The 15,319-nt window shown below is 46.2% G+C and overlaps 1 protein-coding gene across 6 annotated transcripts in view; it reads right to left on the bottom strand.

Moving 5' to 3' along the window:
- The window catches only part of BAZ2A (bromodomain adjacent to zinc finger domain 2A), a 40,018-nt gene that overhangs the window by 21,067 nt on the left and 3,632 nt on the right, over window positions 1-15,319 (bottom strand). For 4 of the 6 annotated variants that reach the window (XM_003252805.4, XM_030822414.1, XM_030822416.1 and 1 more), the window contains exon 2: window positions 337-474. In XM_003252805.4, the coding sequence (XP_003252853.3) occupies window positions 337-474 (138 nt within the window). Of the gene's footprint in view, window positions 1-336; window positions 475-12,692; window positions 12,901-15,319 lie in introns of those variants that run through there. The other 2 variants (XM_003252806.4, XM_030822417.1) reach the window with 2 other exon arrangements.

The following is a 15,319-nucleotide window of genomic DNA, read 5'->3' as shown; positions in this document are numbered from 1 at the left end:
TCCCTAACCTCTAAAAACAGCTTCTTAGAAGGCTAGCACTTTACCTCTCTCATGGGTCCAACCTGGTTATCAGCAGCAGTAGCCACCTCACTGCTCTGTCAGCAGCCAGGGGAACAGGGCTGACAGAAGAACAGGCTAAGATGAAAAAGCCAGTGGGATTTTCCAATCTCTTCCAACCTTAAGTCAATACAAAAAATGTTTCCAAAAAACCCTAGAACTTGTTCTTAGAAGTTGATTTCTCTCCAGTGCAAAGTAGAGCGAAATATCCCCCCAGTAAATCTGCCCTAAAGGGATGATGCCCATTCCCTCCCCAAGCCAAGCAGCCCTCACACTCACTTTTCCCTTGCTGGGGGAAGTTCATGGGAGACCCGTTAGTGTAGAGGCCCTCCCCTGAGGAAGGAGAGGGTTTCAGTCCTGAGGCAGCAGGTGCAGGGGGAAGGCCAGTAAAGTTAAAATGGTCGTTTGCCTCCATTTCTGCAGGAGGGGAGAGAGAGGGGAAAAAAAATACTGGTGGTTAAACAAGGTTACGTCACCTGGAATCTTCCAGGGGGAATGACCCCTCCCCTCCACCTACTTACCCTTCTACTACCTAAGTACTGTGTGAGGGAAGGTACAAGCTAAGAAAAGAAAAGGAGAAAATATGCCTCTAGCCTGAGCAATGACCCTATGAAAATAGTCTTTTAAAGCCAGCTTTGTAGATTAAAAAACAAAACAAGTTAGCAAGAAAAACCAAGATACAAGCCTGGAGGAGTCTTCCCTCTGTGTAAGCCCCACTCAGCCCAGGTTACCCTTCTATATTAGATATTAGCCCTCTACTGTAACACTAAACATTCTCCGTCCTTTTGTTTTTATCCTCAAGGTAAAGTCTCCCTCCCAGGCCCACAAAAGGTTCTCAAAGCCATCTTTGTGACAGAAAAGCATATTTGATAAACATTCTTTGTTTCATGATTAAACTTGAGCTAAACATAATTTCTAATTATCCTATCCATAACCCTAGACATCTCAAGATAGTAGTTACATTAGTAAAGGGATTTGAAAAGGAGAATACATTTCAGAAAGGTGATCATAATGGCAAACCTCAAATCATCCAGCAATACTTCTACTCTTTATGCTCCCCAAGAACACAGGTCAGAAAAATGTCAGCAGTGGAAAATTGATTAAATATGAGGGTATCCCCCAAAATATTATTCTGTTATGTCTACTATGGTTATTTCCTAATGTTTTAGTTTTGTGGCTTAAATATAAAGAAAGGGTCACAGAGAAAATAGCAAGATACTTATATTTGTAAAGTACAATGGCTCATTGAGGTATGGCTAAAAAGTTTTTCACCCTTTCTGAATACTAGTAAGAATGATGAGAAGCCCTTGATCAGAATGAATTTAACTTTGACAGAGGAAAGGAAAGAAAGCAAGCAGAAGCCAGAATTATTGGTAAAGTCTAACATATCAATTGGATTCTTGTGATATCCTAGTGCATACCAACTTGATATGTGAGAAACATAATCTGTCTTGATACAGAAAAAGCCACTCCTTGAATTATGTTACTACATTTTAAAAAAGAGAAGAACTCAGGCCAGGTACAGTGGCTCACCTGAGGTCAGGAGTTCGAGACCAGCCCGACCAACATGGTAATACCCTGTCTCTACTAAAAATACAAAAATTAGTTGGGTGTGGTGGCGGGTGCCTGTAATCTCAGCTACTCAGGAGGCTAAGGAAGGAGACTCGCTTGAACCTGCAAGGCAGAGGTTGCAGTGAGCCGAAACTGTGCCATTGCACTCCGTCCTGGGCGACAAGAGTGAAACTCCATCTCAAAAAAAAAAAAGAATGAATACACTGGTTAAGTACATATATGATGAGGCCTGGCATAGTGGTTCACACCTATAATCCCAATACTTTGGAAGCCAAAACAGGAGGACTATTTGAGGCTAAGAGTTTAAGACCAAGCTGGATAACACGGTGAGACCGATCTCTACAAAACATTTTTAAAGTAGCAGGGTGTGAAGGCTGGGTGCAGTGGCTCACACTTGAAATCCCAGCACTTTGGGAGGCCGAGGCTGGTGAAGTCAGGAGTTCGAGACCAGCCTGGCCAACATGGTGAAACCCTACCTCTACTAAAAAATACAAAAATTAGCCGGGCATGGTGGCAGGCACCTGTAATCCCAGCTGCTCGGGAGGCTGAGGCAGGAGAATTGCTTGGACCTGGGAGACAGAGGTTGCAGTGAGCGGAGATCATGCCATTGCATTCCAGCCTGGGGGACAAGAGCGAGACTTCATCTCAAAAAAAAAAAAAAAAGTAGCAGGGTGTGGTGGGGCACACCTGTGGTCCTAGCTTACTCAAGAGGCTAAGGCAGAAGGATCACTTGAGCCCAGGAGGTCGAGGCTGCAGTGAACCATGATCAGCCAACTGCACTCCAGCCTGGGTGACAGGGCATGACCCTGTCTCAAAAAAAAAAAAGAAAAGAATATATATGCCCACTGGCCAAAGTCTGCAAGAGTTACATTCATAAATATGCTACATTACTAAAATTAGACACCACTAGTATAAATGTGAATATAACATAATTCTGAGCATGATATATAAACCCTGCATAGTATGTGGGAATTGTCTGTATCCTAATCAATTTTAACTGAAATTTTAAAAATAAAAATAGACCAAGCATGGTGGCTCATGCCTGTAATCCTAGTGCTTCAGGAGGCTAAAGCACGAGGATCGCTTGAGGTCAGGAGATCAAGACTAGCTTGGGAAACATAGCAAGGCTCTGTCTCCACAAAAAAATAAAAAAGTTAGCTGAGCATGGTGGTTCCTGTCTGTAGTCTCAGCTGCTCAGGAGGATGAGGCAGGAAGATTACTTGAGTCCAAAAGTGCAAGTCCAGCCTATGCACCACAGCAAGACCCCATCTCTAAAAACAAAAAGCAATTTGTATTTTGTTGATTTAAGGGAAAAAGTTTTTAGGACTTACTTATCTCCCATATAGGATATCTCATCTTTAGTCTAAATAGGGGTGTCCAATCTTTTGGCTTCCCTGGACCACACTGGAAGAAGAATTGTCTTGGGCCACACATAAAATACACTAATGAGAGCTGATGAGCTTTAAAAAAAAAAAAAAAAAAAAAAAAAAAAAGGCAAGTTTACAAATTAGTATTGGGCCAGATTCAAAGTTGTCCTGGGTGGGTTGGACAAGCTTGCTCTAAATTAAGTAGCAGACTTAAACCTGCTATGCCTCAGTGAAAAAATGGAGTCTTTATAGTGAAAAGACCCCAGGTTAGCCAGGCATGGTGGTGAGCAGCTGCAGTGCCAGCTACTTGGGAGGCTGAGGCAGGAGGATCGCTTGAGCCTGAGAAGCAGAGATTGCAGTGAGCCAAGATCATTCCATTGCATTCCAGCCTGGGTGACAGAGCGAAACTGTCTCAAAACAAAACAAAACAAACAAACAAACAAACCACACAGGGTCCTCCAGGATTTCCCTATTTTTTTTTGGACAGAGTTTCCCTCTTGTTGCCCATGCTGGGGTGCAAGGGTGTGATCTTGGCTCACTGTAACCTCTGCCTCCCAGGTTCAAACGATTCTCCTGCCTCAGCCTCCCCAGCAGCTGGGATTACAGGCACCCGCCAACACGCCCAGATAATTTTTTGTCTTTTTAGTAGAGACAGGGTTACACCATGTTGGCTAGGCTGGTCTCGAATCCCTGACCAGTGATCGACCCACCGCGGCCTCCCAATGTGCTGGGATTACAGCCATGAGCCACTGCGCCCGGTCAGGATTTCCCTAGTATAGTTAACAACTACTCCTCAGCAGTAGGGGGTCTGAAAGATAAGCATCATGAGATTAATAATCCTTCTTAAGTGCAAGAATTAAAGGAAAGTTCATTCCTTAGTCTCTAGTTAGGTTCCCTCCAAAGCTTATACCACAGAGCAAGGAGGACATTCTTCACTTCAGAAGTCCTGGAAATACTATGCCTAGAGGGCCAATTTCATCTGATCCTCACCTCTCCTCTCCCCAGTTTTTTGTACACCTCCCCTGGTGTAGAGGACACATGCAACTTCCATCCTATGTGCAGTGGACTATATCCTCCTCAATGATGGGTCACAGTTCATTTGTCCATTCTCTATTTGAATCCAAGAACAAAGTTGTGACCTCCTCTCTGCTGCTCTGGAAAAGCACAGCATATCCGGTTTTTGTAAATATTAACAGCAATATGTCGATGGCTCACAGAAATCAGAGAAGTAAAAAGAATGGGAAGTTATCTAGTATGTGAGATCGGTTTCTCCACCTGTCTCTTCTGAACTGTCATCAGAACCACAACCACTTCATTTACAAGAAGCTTCCTAGACACATAAAATTGTCTTTGTGCTGTGCAATGTGGTCAGCACAATGCAGTGGGCTTTAGGTTCAAATCCCAACTCTACTATTTACTAGCTAGCTGTTTAACCTTGGACAAGTTACTTATACTTGCTGGGCCTAGGTTTCATCATCTGTAACGATTTTTGTACCCACTTTTAAGGACTGGTGAGGATGAAATGAGAAAATCTAAACTAGAGCCCCAGCACAGTGTCTGTCATCCAGCAAGCACTCCATAAACGTTAGTTTTTTTTTTTTTCTTCTTGAGACAGAGTCTCATTCTGTCATCCAGAGTGGAGTGCAGTGGCATGATCATAGCTCACTGCAGCCTGGAACTCCTGGGCTCCAGTGATCCTCCTGCCTCAGCTTCCCAAGTAGCTAGGACTACAGGTGCTCACCACCACACCTGGCTAATTTTTAAATTTTTTTGTAGACACAGGGTCTCGCTATGTTGCCCATGAGGGTCTCAAATTCCTGGCCTCAAGCAATTCTCCCACCTTGACCTCCCAAAGTGCTGGGATTACAGGCGTGAGCCACCTTACCAGGACTACATTAGTTACTATTATTAGACAAACAGAAAAGACTGTGTAGGTTTCAAAAAGATAATCAGGCCTGGCCGGGCGCAGTGGCTCACTCCTGTAATCCCAGCACTCTGGGAGGCCAAGGTGGGGGGATCACCTGAGGTCAAGAGTTCAAGACCAGCCTGGCCAACATGGCAAAACCCCATCTCTATTAAAATTACAAAAAATTAGCTGGGTGCGGTGGCAGGCACCTGTAATCCCAGCTACTCAGGAGGCTGAGGCAGGAGAATTGCTTGAATCCAGGAGATGGAGGCTGCAGTGAGCTGAGATCACACCGTTGCACTCTAGCCTGGGTGACAGAGCAACACTCTATCTCCAAAAAAAAAAAAGATAATCAGGTCTAAATGGTCTACATATAACATAAATATAATTTAAAACTAGGGATGATCCAGCCAGACTTCCTTATATACAATTTGACTCCTGATTTAAGATGTCACTTAAATATGGGAATTAATTATGTCACAGTATGGGAATACAAAAAAAAATGGGAACACCTCCTATCAACAATAAACCTAGGTTTATTTCATTTTAACCTTCCTACTCAAGATGCTTTTCACAATAAACCCTAAAGGTAAACTCTGTCCTCCCATCCAGAGCTAGTAAGAACAGTAAAGCAAAGGAGGGTATCTCCCTTTGAACTAATAGGATTTTTGCCAAATGAGAAAAGAAATCAGCCAGTGCCCAACCCCTAGAGTAGCAGATGACTCTCATACCAGGAAGTACATTCATGCAAGCATCCAGCCCAGTCCCAGCTGTACATAAATGGATCTTTTAAGAGCTCCTATGTTTCATTTATAAGAGTAAGGGACATTGCCCTATAAGCTTGAAGCAATAAAGCCCTCCCCACAGGGCCGAATAGGTTGCTTTTCTCCCAGTTCCCATCAAAGAGCTGCTACTCTGTGGGCCTGTGACATGGTTTAATAGAAAAAGGCTGACAACACCGGGAGCAGTGGCTCGCGTAATCCCAGCACTTTGGGAGGCCGAGATGAGCGGATCACGAGGTCAAGAGATCGAGACCACCCTGGCTAACACGGTGAAACCCTGTCTCTACTAAAAATACAAAAAATTAGCCAGGCGTGGTGGCGGGCGCCTGTAGTCCCACCTACTCGGGAGGCTGAGGCAGGAGAATGGCATGAACCCGGGAGGCGGAGCTTGCAGCGAGCCGAGATCGCGCCACTGCACTCCAGTCTGGGTGACAGAGCGAGACTCCGTCCCAAAAAAAGAAAAAAGGCTGACAATGCACAAAGTGTTGAAATAAATATTATATATTTCAACACTGTTACAGGTGTCCTCCCTGACCAATTCTAACCTTCCAGCCTCTGAGGCTACCCCCCAGGACAACAAGACACATTAACACCCTCCAGCTGGATACTGCAGTGGTCCCTGCAGCTCTTCAGTTCATTCTTCCCATGTAGTACACCAAAATCTCACAAATGAGAGGTTTCTAAGTTGGGGTGGGGGGGATGAGAGAAGATTTCAAATGTTTATCTTGACTAAACAGCAAAGGCAAATTCTATAGTAAAAATCACACCACTACATTTTAGCTTTGTAATTGTGAACATCATGAAGGATATTTTAACTCTACACATCTCTGGATTACCCACCACACTCTAATACAGAGGTTCTTATCAGGGGCCATTCTGCCCCGTAGGGGACATTTAGTAATCTCTGAAGGTATGTGCTACTGGCACCTAGTAAGCAGAAGCCAAAGATGCTGCTAGGCATCCTTCAACACATAGGACAGCCCCTCCCCACCCCCCCCACAACAAAGATATTATCTGGCCCACATATCAACAGTGCCAAGGCTGAGAAACCCTGTTCTAATGTAAAAGCTGTCCCATTCCTGCCCCACACCTTGGGAAAGTTCCAAGTTTTCACTGTTCCCAGTTCCTGACACTGCAAATGAGGATGCTTTGGCTTTTGTATCTAAAAACCTCATTTCCCTGGCTAAGCCATCTTCCTCCACCAATAAGAGTTCAACATAGGCTGGGAGAGGTGGCTCATGCCTATAACCTCAGCAGGATCACTTGAGGCCAGGAATTCAAGACTGGCCTGTGCAACATAGTGAGACCCCATCTCTACATTAAAAAAAAAAAAAATTCCAAGTACCAAGCCACAGAATAAATATGCCCTCTTCTCCAATCACGATAACCCATTCTGAGTGCCCTGGTAACAAGCTTCCCTTGAACTCTGACTTGGACAAACTATATCATATACTGACTGAGGCTCAAAATATCCATCCTCTCCTTAACCACCTTCCCTAGTCAGGACTCCAAGTGAGGCAGAACAAAGATAATGAAAGAAGGAAGATTATACTAAGGGGGCTACTCAAACAAAACTGTCACGTCCAGGCTGTTCAGAAGAATTCAAAGATGACTGTTCTCTGTCCTTATTTCTACTACATTATGTTGGTTCCACAGCATCAGTTGGATATAAGTTCCACCATTATATCTCCAGCACCTAATTTAGTACTAAGTATACAAAAGAACCAAAGGAAATATTTGTTGAGTCCATGAACTGAAGAAATGAATGAGTAAATCTACCTTTTCTGCCACTACCAGCTTACTCATCCAATGAAGGTCATGGGCTTTGCTCTTACTATTTTCAGAGAACAAAAAAAAAACTCAGTTTCATTCTTCACAGAGATAAAAATTTCAAGAGAGAAGAAAGGCCTCAAATCTTGACGTACTTAAATAGCCATTCCTTGAAGAAAATAAGGCCTGAAAATAGGGAAGTACTGATAATGTAAAAAGCCAATAAATTAGCTAGGCGTGGTGGCATATGCCTGTAGTGCCAGGTTCTCTGGAGACTGAGGTGGGAGGATTATTTGAGTCCAGGACCTGGAGGCTGCAGTGGGCTATGATCGCACCACTGTTCTCGACCAAACAAAAAAATAAATAAATGTAAGCTCTGAATTAATAAAATGTTCTGCTTGGTTTAACTGAACACTCGAGACATATAATAGGTTTTTATATATTTGTTAATTAAAGCAACTACAGGTTAAGTTTTCTGCCACATTTCCAGTCACTTTACTCTCAGAAGACCGGGAATGCCTCTGAAATTGCAGGACACTAAAAGCCACAGTCCAGAGGTTATATTAAGGTTATTTCCCTCTTTCAGCTCTGATTGTTTCTTAGAATTTTTTTTTTTTTTTTTTTTTTTTTTTGAGACAGTGTGGCTCTGTTGCCCAGGCTGGGGTGCAGTGGCATAATCTCTGCTCACTGCAACCTCCATCTCCCCGGTTCAAGCAATTCTCCTGCCTCAGCCTCCCAAGTAGCTGGGATTACAGGCGCCCGCCATCACGCCCAGCTAATTTTCATATTTTTAGTAGAGACAGGGTTTCACCATGTTGGTCAGGCTGGTCTTGAACTCCTGACTTCAGGTGATCCGCCTGCCTCAGCCTCCCAAAGTGCTGGGATCGCAGGCTGAGCCACCGTGCCTGGCCAGAATTTAAACTCTAACAATTAAAGACTCTACCCTTTCCACCCCCAAAAATGAGCTAAGCAGGCAGGTTAAGGACCCCATTCATGAGGCAGGTTACAGAGTCCAACCTCAAAAGACTAAAAGTAGGAAGACCATCTATCTCTTAAAAACTTCTTCCCTTCTTTGGTAAATTTTTGGCAAGATTACAGTATTTTAGTCTGCAAAATGCCCCCATAATAACTGTTCTCTTTAACGAGGAGAAAAGACAAAACACTAAGCCAATGCTACTTTTACTGCTAGTGACAGTGTCTTCAAAGTATCAGATATCTTCAAAGATGGGCTTTTTTTTGTTTTGCACGATTTTTTAAATTTCAAAATTAGGCAGACTGACAATAACAAGCTGGTGAAAAATAGTCCTACCGACCCACATGAGATAATACTGAGAAACTATTCATCTTGGGCTATATATAAGGCATATGAGGACACCAACATCCTAAGAAACAAACCAAGAAGATTATTTGCCCCAGGAATTATCTCAAATTTTATATTTGGCATTATTGCTGCTCTTGATACATCTCACACAAGGTCAAACATCATTATCAATGACTAACTTCTATACTGTTTTAGCAGTAAAAATAGCAGTTTGGTGCTGGACTTCTTCAGTGGTGACAAGAAAGGTCAACAGCAGGAAGACACTGTCAGTAACCCTAACAAGCTTTGTTTCTCTCCTAGTAATACTTGATTCCAGAGCCGCAAGACTACAAGATGAACCTTTCATTCTAGACTGGCTCTGGGGTCAGCCCATACAGCTCTCTTTACACCTCAGATTTTTTCTTTCATCAAGAAGCTTGAAATATTAAGAAATATATTTTTCTGACAGAAAAATGCACCCATTTTATAAGAAGGCCATGAAAAGTTTGCTTCATTCAGCTCCCAAGTCAATCATGTATCAAATGAAATCACTATTTTCTCAAAATCAGCTTTTCTTTTAAAAGTCGAAAGACTCAAGAGTAGTTATTTCTCCTTTCTTTACTCTTTTAACCCCCAACAGGGAAAATCAACTTGCTGTTCTGTCAAGTGCCAATTCAGGTAAGCAAAGCTGAAAAAAGGGGAACTTAAAATCAGCATCAAATCAACCCCATCAGACAGCAACTTAAAGGAACTAATCAAGGGCAAGAAAAAGGATGCTGACATCAGATGGACTTGTTTTTACTGTTTCCAGAATATCAAAAACCCCAACAGCCACAGTGAGAAGAGCAATGATGCTATCTTCCTAGTGATGATGCCACTTTCACACAATCATAAGTGTCTACCTGCTCCCATACTGGATCTTTAATCTAGGGATCTTCATCTAGGTGGGAGGGGTTTTTGCCTGGAAAATAAATAGTGAAAAGATGATTTAAATGACAGGCTTAGGTAGTTTTCAGAATAGTCCAAATAATCTTAAAATGTTATCTTTCAAGGCTTAGCATGGTGGCTCATGCCTGTAACCCCAGCACTTTGGGAGGCTGAGTTCGAGTTCGAGACCAGCCTGACCAACATGGCGAAACCCCTTCTCTACTAAAAACACAAAAATTAGCCAGGCATGGTGGCGCATGCCTGTAATTCCAGCTACTGGAGGGCTGAGGCAGGAGGATCGCTTGAACCTGGGAGGTGAGGGTTGCAGTGAGTCGAGATGGTGCCACTGTACTCCAGCCTGGGCAACAGACCGAGACTCCATCTCAAAAAACAAAAAAAAACAAAACAAAAAAAACCCACAAAACTTTATCTTTCAAAATCTAAAATCCTGTGGTCCTGGGGTCATAGGCGGGGCACAGTGGCTCATGCCTGTAATCTCAGTACTTTGGGAGGCTAAGGTAGCAGGTCACTTGAGCCCAGGAGTTCAAGACCAGCCTGTGCAAAGTGGCAAAACCCCACCTCTACAAAAATTACAAAAAATTAACCGGGTGTGGTGGTGCGTGTCTGTGGTCCCAGCTACTCAGGGGGCTGAGGTGGGAGGATCACTTGAGCCAAAGAGGTCGGGGCTGCAATGAGCTATGATGGCGCCACTGCAATCCAGCCTGGGAATCGGAGTGGGACCCTGTCTCAAAAAAAAGAAAGAGAAAAGAGAGAAGAAAAGAGAAGAGAAAAAAAAGAAAAGAAGACCAGGCATGGTGGCTCACACCTGTAAACCCTGCACTTTGGGAGGCTGAGGTGGGTAGATCACCTGAGGTCAGGAATTCGAGACCAGCCTGGCCAACACGATGAAACCCCGTTTCTACTAAAAATAAAATAATTAGCCGGATGCGGTGGTGGGCTCCTGTAATCCCAGCTACTCGGGAGGCTGAGGCAGGCGACTCGCTTGAACGCTGGAGGCAGAGGTTGCAGTGAGACAAGATCACACCACTCCAGCCTGGGCGACAAGAGCAAAACTCCATCTCAAAAAAAAAAAAAAAAAGAAAAGAAAGAAAAAAAAAGAGAAGAAAGAAAAATAAAATTCTGTGGCCAACTGTTGCCCCTAACCAAATCCAGTGTGCAACAAAATGCCTGGGGACATAGCACACAGTCCATCACTATATGTTACAGGAGAAATATCCTAGGATTATCAAGTGAAAAGAAAGAAAAAAAAAATCTGGGCACATGACTTTGCAGGGAACAGAGGAAAAGCTTACCAATTTCCAAGAAGAATAAGAGGGGAGACGTTCTTTTATGGATTAAAGAGTAAGTCATATAATAACAAACTGTACTATTCTAATTAGTTGATTCTGCAGAAGGTAGTATCTCCAGCACCCTTAGTCAAATAACAAGCTTCCCACAGGGGCTGCCCTTAGGCTAGAATCACCACCAAGGACCGAGTTCACCAATCTCAGTCTGTAAATCAGTCCCTACCCCCAACACACAAATCCATCTAATAGTTAAATCTTCCTCACCCCTTCCTCTTCGTCCATTTCTCAGAATCTACCCTTCTTCACAAGCTCACTTGCTGAGGTGTTCTGCAATATAGAAACTGTCATAATAACTATACCAAAGTAGGACCCCAAGAAGCTACTCGTGCCACAAAAGATCTCTAGTCTCCCTGACAGCTCTCTATGCTGAGGGAATTTGCTCACTTATATAGAGTATACTCCACTGGTAGATAACTGAGTTTGCTTCTCTATGACCTCTAGCTCAAGGGAAAACAAAACGAAACCAGACAGGAAGACAGAGATGTTCTGGAGGAGGGACTGGGATACATGAGTCAACTTAAGTTGACTACTTCCAGTTGACAAGTTTACAAAAAAAAAAAAGTCCAACGAAAGGTCTCTTGGACCACATGGTTGGCAAGATCCAAGCTTGCCCAGAAGGCTTCAGAAAATGAAACAAAATCTGATTAAAATGGACATTTCAAAACAACAAGACACGCAGCAGCAAACGCACAGCTGCCATTTCCCGGCCACTTCCTGCGGGAGGTTGGGGGAGGGGCTGTTTGTGTACAGATGGAGGTGGAAGCTATCCCCTCCGTCGTCCCCCAAAGCAGACAAATCTCTCACTCCAATAAACCCTACAAACGACAACTGCTATTGGCATTGCCTTCTCCTGAAAACTGGGAACACCGGGAAAGAAAGGGATGATGCGGTATCATCTTTCTGCCACGGAAGCGGGGATCCCCTCAGTGAGGAATCTCCTTGGAAAAAGGAATTCCTCTTTATTCTTCCCTTCTGCCCCTCAGCCCAGCTCAAATTCGAAAGCCTCAGCGGAAGCCCTATCAACCTCCATCCCCGGAGTGGGGGATTCTCCCGGGACGCGAGGGCCCCGAGCCAAATGCAGCACCACCCTCAGCAAGGAAGGCCCTCTCCTGATCTCCACGCTCAAGAGAATGGGTGCACTCCCCAAGGGAGACACCCTCAGACCCCTGGAAACCCCTTCCGGCCTCCACTCACCGCAGTCAAAACGCCCAGCTCCCCGCAAACGGAGTGTTTAACCCGCCAAGGGAACCCCTTCACCCACCCCTCGCGCTCAGGCAATCCCCACCCCCACCCGAGGAGGTGGAGCCCCTCCCGGGGATTCCACCCCAAGTCCCCCACAGGAGTCATCTCCACCAGCCAGGCGGCTTCTCCGCCTCCTCACTGTCGCCAGGAGCCCCTACAGCTCCTCCTGCCCCCGCGGGCCCGTCCGGGGTCCTCAGCAGCCCCACCAGCCCTGTTCTCTTCCCAGACCCCAGGGCAAGGAGACCCTCGCCTCGGGTTGGATCCTCGCAGGAAATAAGCTCCCGTCGGCTTCCCGCCCCGGCAAGGCTCAAGCCGGCTCTGGAGCCTCTGTTCCCCGAGGGAAGCCTCGGATGAAAGCGGGGCTTCCTCCCTCTCAGGCCCCTGGCCACAGACCCCACAAACCTGAGGCAGCGGCGTCCAGCCGGGCTCGGGGCTCGTCTCTCCCCGGGGTACAGGCGGTTCACATGGCCGCGCTCCGGGCTCCAGAAGGAGTGGAGACGCCCGCTGGGGAGGTGGTCTGGGGTCCGGGGTCCGGGAGGGGGGGAGGGGGACGCGGCTCAACCGCGGGGCCCGAGAGGAGCCAACATGGCCGGCGGGGGAGGAGTGAGTCGGAGCCGGAGGGGGCGGAGAAGCCTCGGCCGGGAGAGACTCTCCCCACGCGGCCTCCGCCACAGGGTCCTAAAGCCCGCCATCCTCTCTTTCCGACCCGGACCTGGGTCCTAGCGCCGCTGTGTCTCCTGCAACCCTGGCCACCTTGCCCACCTGGCAGCTCCCTCTGCACCCGCATCTCATGGCGGCAGTAGTCCTGCTTCACACAGGGCAAACTGAAAGGCATGCCACAGTCCCAAGGCTAACCTAAAAGACTAGACCAAACGTCTAGGCCCAAAGGCATGTGCCACTTCTCTAACAGGCTGGTAGGGGGTGAGAGTCAGGGGAATTTCGGGGGCAGTTATTTCCCAGGTAGGGTAATGGAAACGTGGAAATAGAAAGGTTAGTCACTCAGGGCGCGATTCAGTAAAGGGATGGGGAGAGGCAAGAGTCGGTCACCCACTCACCTGTCCCTTCAGTGCAGCCTGGTCCTGCCTGGATCACCACTTTCCTGGTGACATCTGCAGGGCCCTGGTCACCAGAAAGGAAAGATTCCTGTGCGTGGGGGAAAGAAGGTTCGGTTCTGGAACCAGACAGCAAAGACCTGAGTGTAGCCTAAATGCAGTCAGAGAAGTAAAGGATAAGCTGAAAACTAATCAGCAAAAAGATGCCACAAATGTCCACCCATTCTATGGTTCTGGGAATTTTTTTCTGACAGGGCTACATAACTGTGTGAAAACTCAGAAAAGTAAAATCTAGCAGAGGACTAGAGTTCGGCTGTCACCTAAAATGTCTACTGCAGGGCACCAGGATGAAGAACAGTGTCACATGATGTTAGAGCTTAGAGAATTTCTAGTTCAGGCGGGACGAGGTGGCTCACGCCTGTAATCCCAGCACTTTGGGAGGCTGAGGCAGGTGGATCATGATGTCAGGAGTTCAAGACCAGCCTGACCAACATGATGAAACCCGGTCTCTACTAAAAATACAAAAATTAGCTGGGTGTGGTGGCGTGCCCCTGTAATTTCAGCTACTCAGGAGGCCAAGGCAAGAGAATCACTTGAACCCGGGAGGTGGAGGTGCAGTGAACTGAGATCGTGCCATTGCACTCCAGCCTGGGTGACAGAGGGAGACTCCATCTCAAAAAAAAAAAAAAAAAAAAAAAATTCTAGTTCAACCTTCTCTCCTTCATCAAATGAAGAAATTAAGACCCAAAGAGGTTCAATGACTTCTTCAAGGTCAAACAGTGGATAAAATATGACAAGAAAGGAAACCAGGTTTCCTTTCCTTGCAACTCAACACTTTGCAGGCTTCAAGATAATTCCCATTTAATTCAATGCAATGCAGTTCCAGAAACAATTGCCTAAACTGTGCAAAGCCCAGGCTGCTGAATATTCTGGAAAAGCAACAGAGTGGGGATGATGAAACTCTGGCAAGTTGGGGGGGTGATAACAAATACGTTTTCCTCTGGGGGTCTGAGGAGGAAAGAGATCTGAAAAATGGGCAGAGTTAGGGGGTGAGATCCATCAGTCTACATTGGATTTCCTTACTCCACAGAGGGGTGGGCTTTTCCTGAATTTTGGGGAAAGATTCCACCCCTCCCCCCCACTACAAATGGCTCAGAGAGGATAAGAAGGAAGCTAGCTTTAGCAAAGGCTCACAGAGTGTGTGGGCCACAGACACAGAAGGCTAAGGGGGTTTCTCTTCCTCTCTCGAGATAAGTAGATTACCAGTGGAGGGAACAGGCAGGTGGAAACCAAAACCCTTCTCTCCTCCCTGTCAAAACAACAGATTTACAGGTCACCTTGGGGAAAAAAAAATACTCCTCCAACAGCCTGCTGACCTCAAGTCCCTGAGTAAGTGGAAGTCACACTCAGGGGAGAGGTTTCCTTCCTTCTGGAGAAAGGAGGGCTCTGGCAAACTTCTGCTAAGAAATGCCTCTCTATCCCCAAATAAAAAATAAAGGCAGGTGAAGAAAGGCATAAAAACTGACGCCTCAAGGGCGGCGGGATGGGGGTGGAGGTAAAGAAGCTGGTATCCCTTTGTCTTCCCTGCCCTTTTCCAGGGCAGATGAGGGAGAATCTTCCTACCTCCTGCTCCCAGTCTTAAAGGGGGCCAGTCGCGGACTGGGCAGGCAGGGGAGGAGCCTGCGCCCGTCAGACGGGTGTAGCCACGCCCCTCCCCACACCCACACACACCCACCGCTGGCTACACTCTGCTCCGGAAGAGCCGGTTACTCCTGTGCCCCACTGACCGCCCCCACCCCTTCCGAGCCCCAGGCCTAGTCTCCAGGGCAACCTTTAGGACTATTCCAGCCAGGAGCGGTTAGGAAGAGGGGTGCTGGATAGGAGAGGACCACTTGGGATTAGAAAAGAAAACGAGGTAGGATCCATTCTTCCCATCTGGTGCAGTAACACTACAATCATCCTCATCCCTGAATGAGA

Source organism: Nomascus leucogenys, chromosome 11 (assembly GCF_006542625.1).
Source record: "Nomascus leucogenys isolate Asia chromosome 11, Asia_NLE_v1, whole genome shotgun sequence".
NCBI classification, from domain to species: Eukaryota; Metazoa; Chordata; class Mammalia; order Primates; family Hylobatidae; genus Nomascus; species Nomascus leucogenys.
Note: the sequence above shows the minus strand (reverse complement) of the source record. Positions and strands in the feature narration are given on the sequence as shown.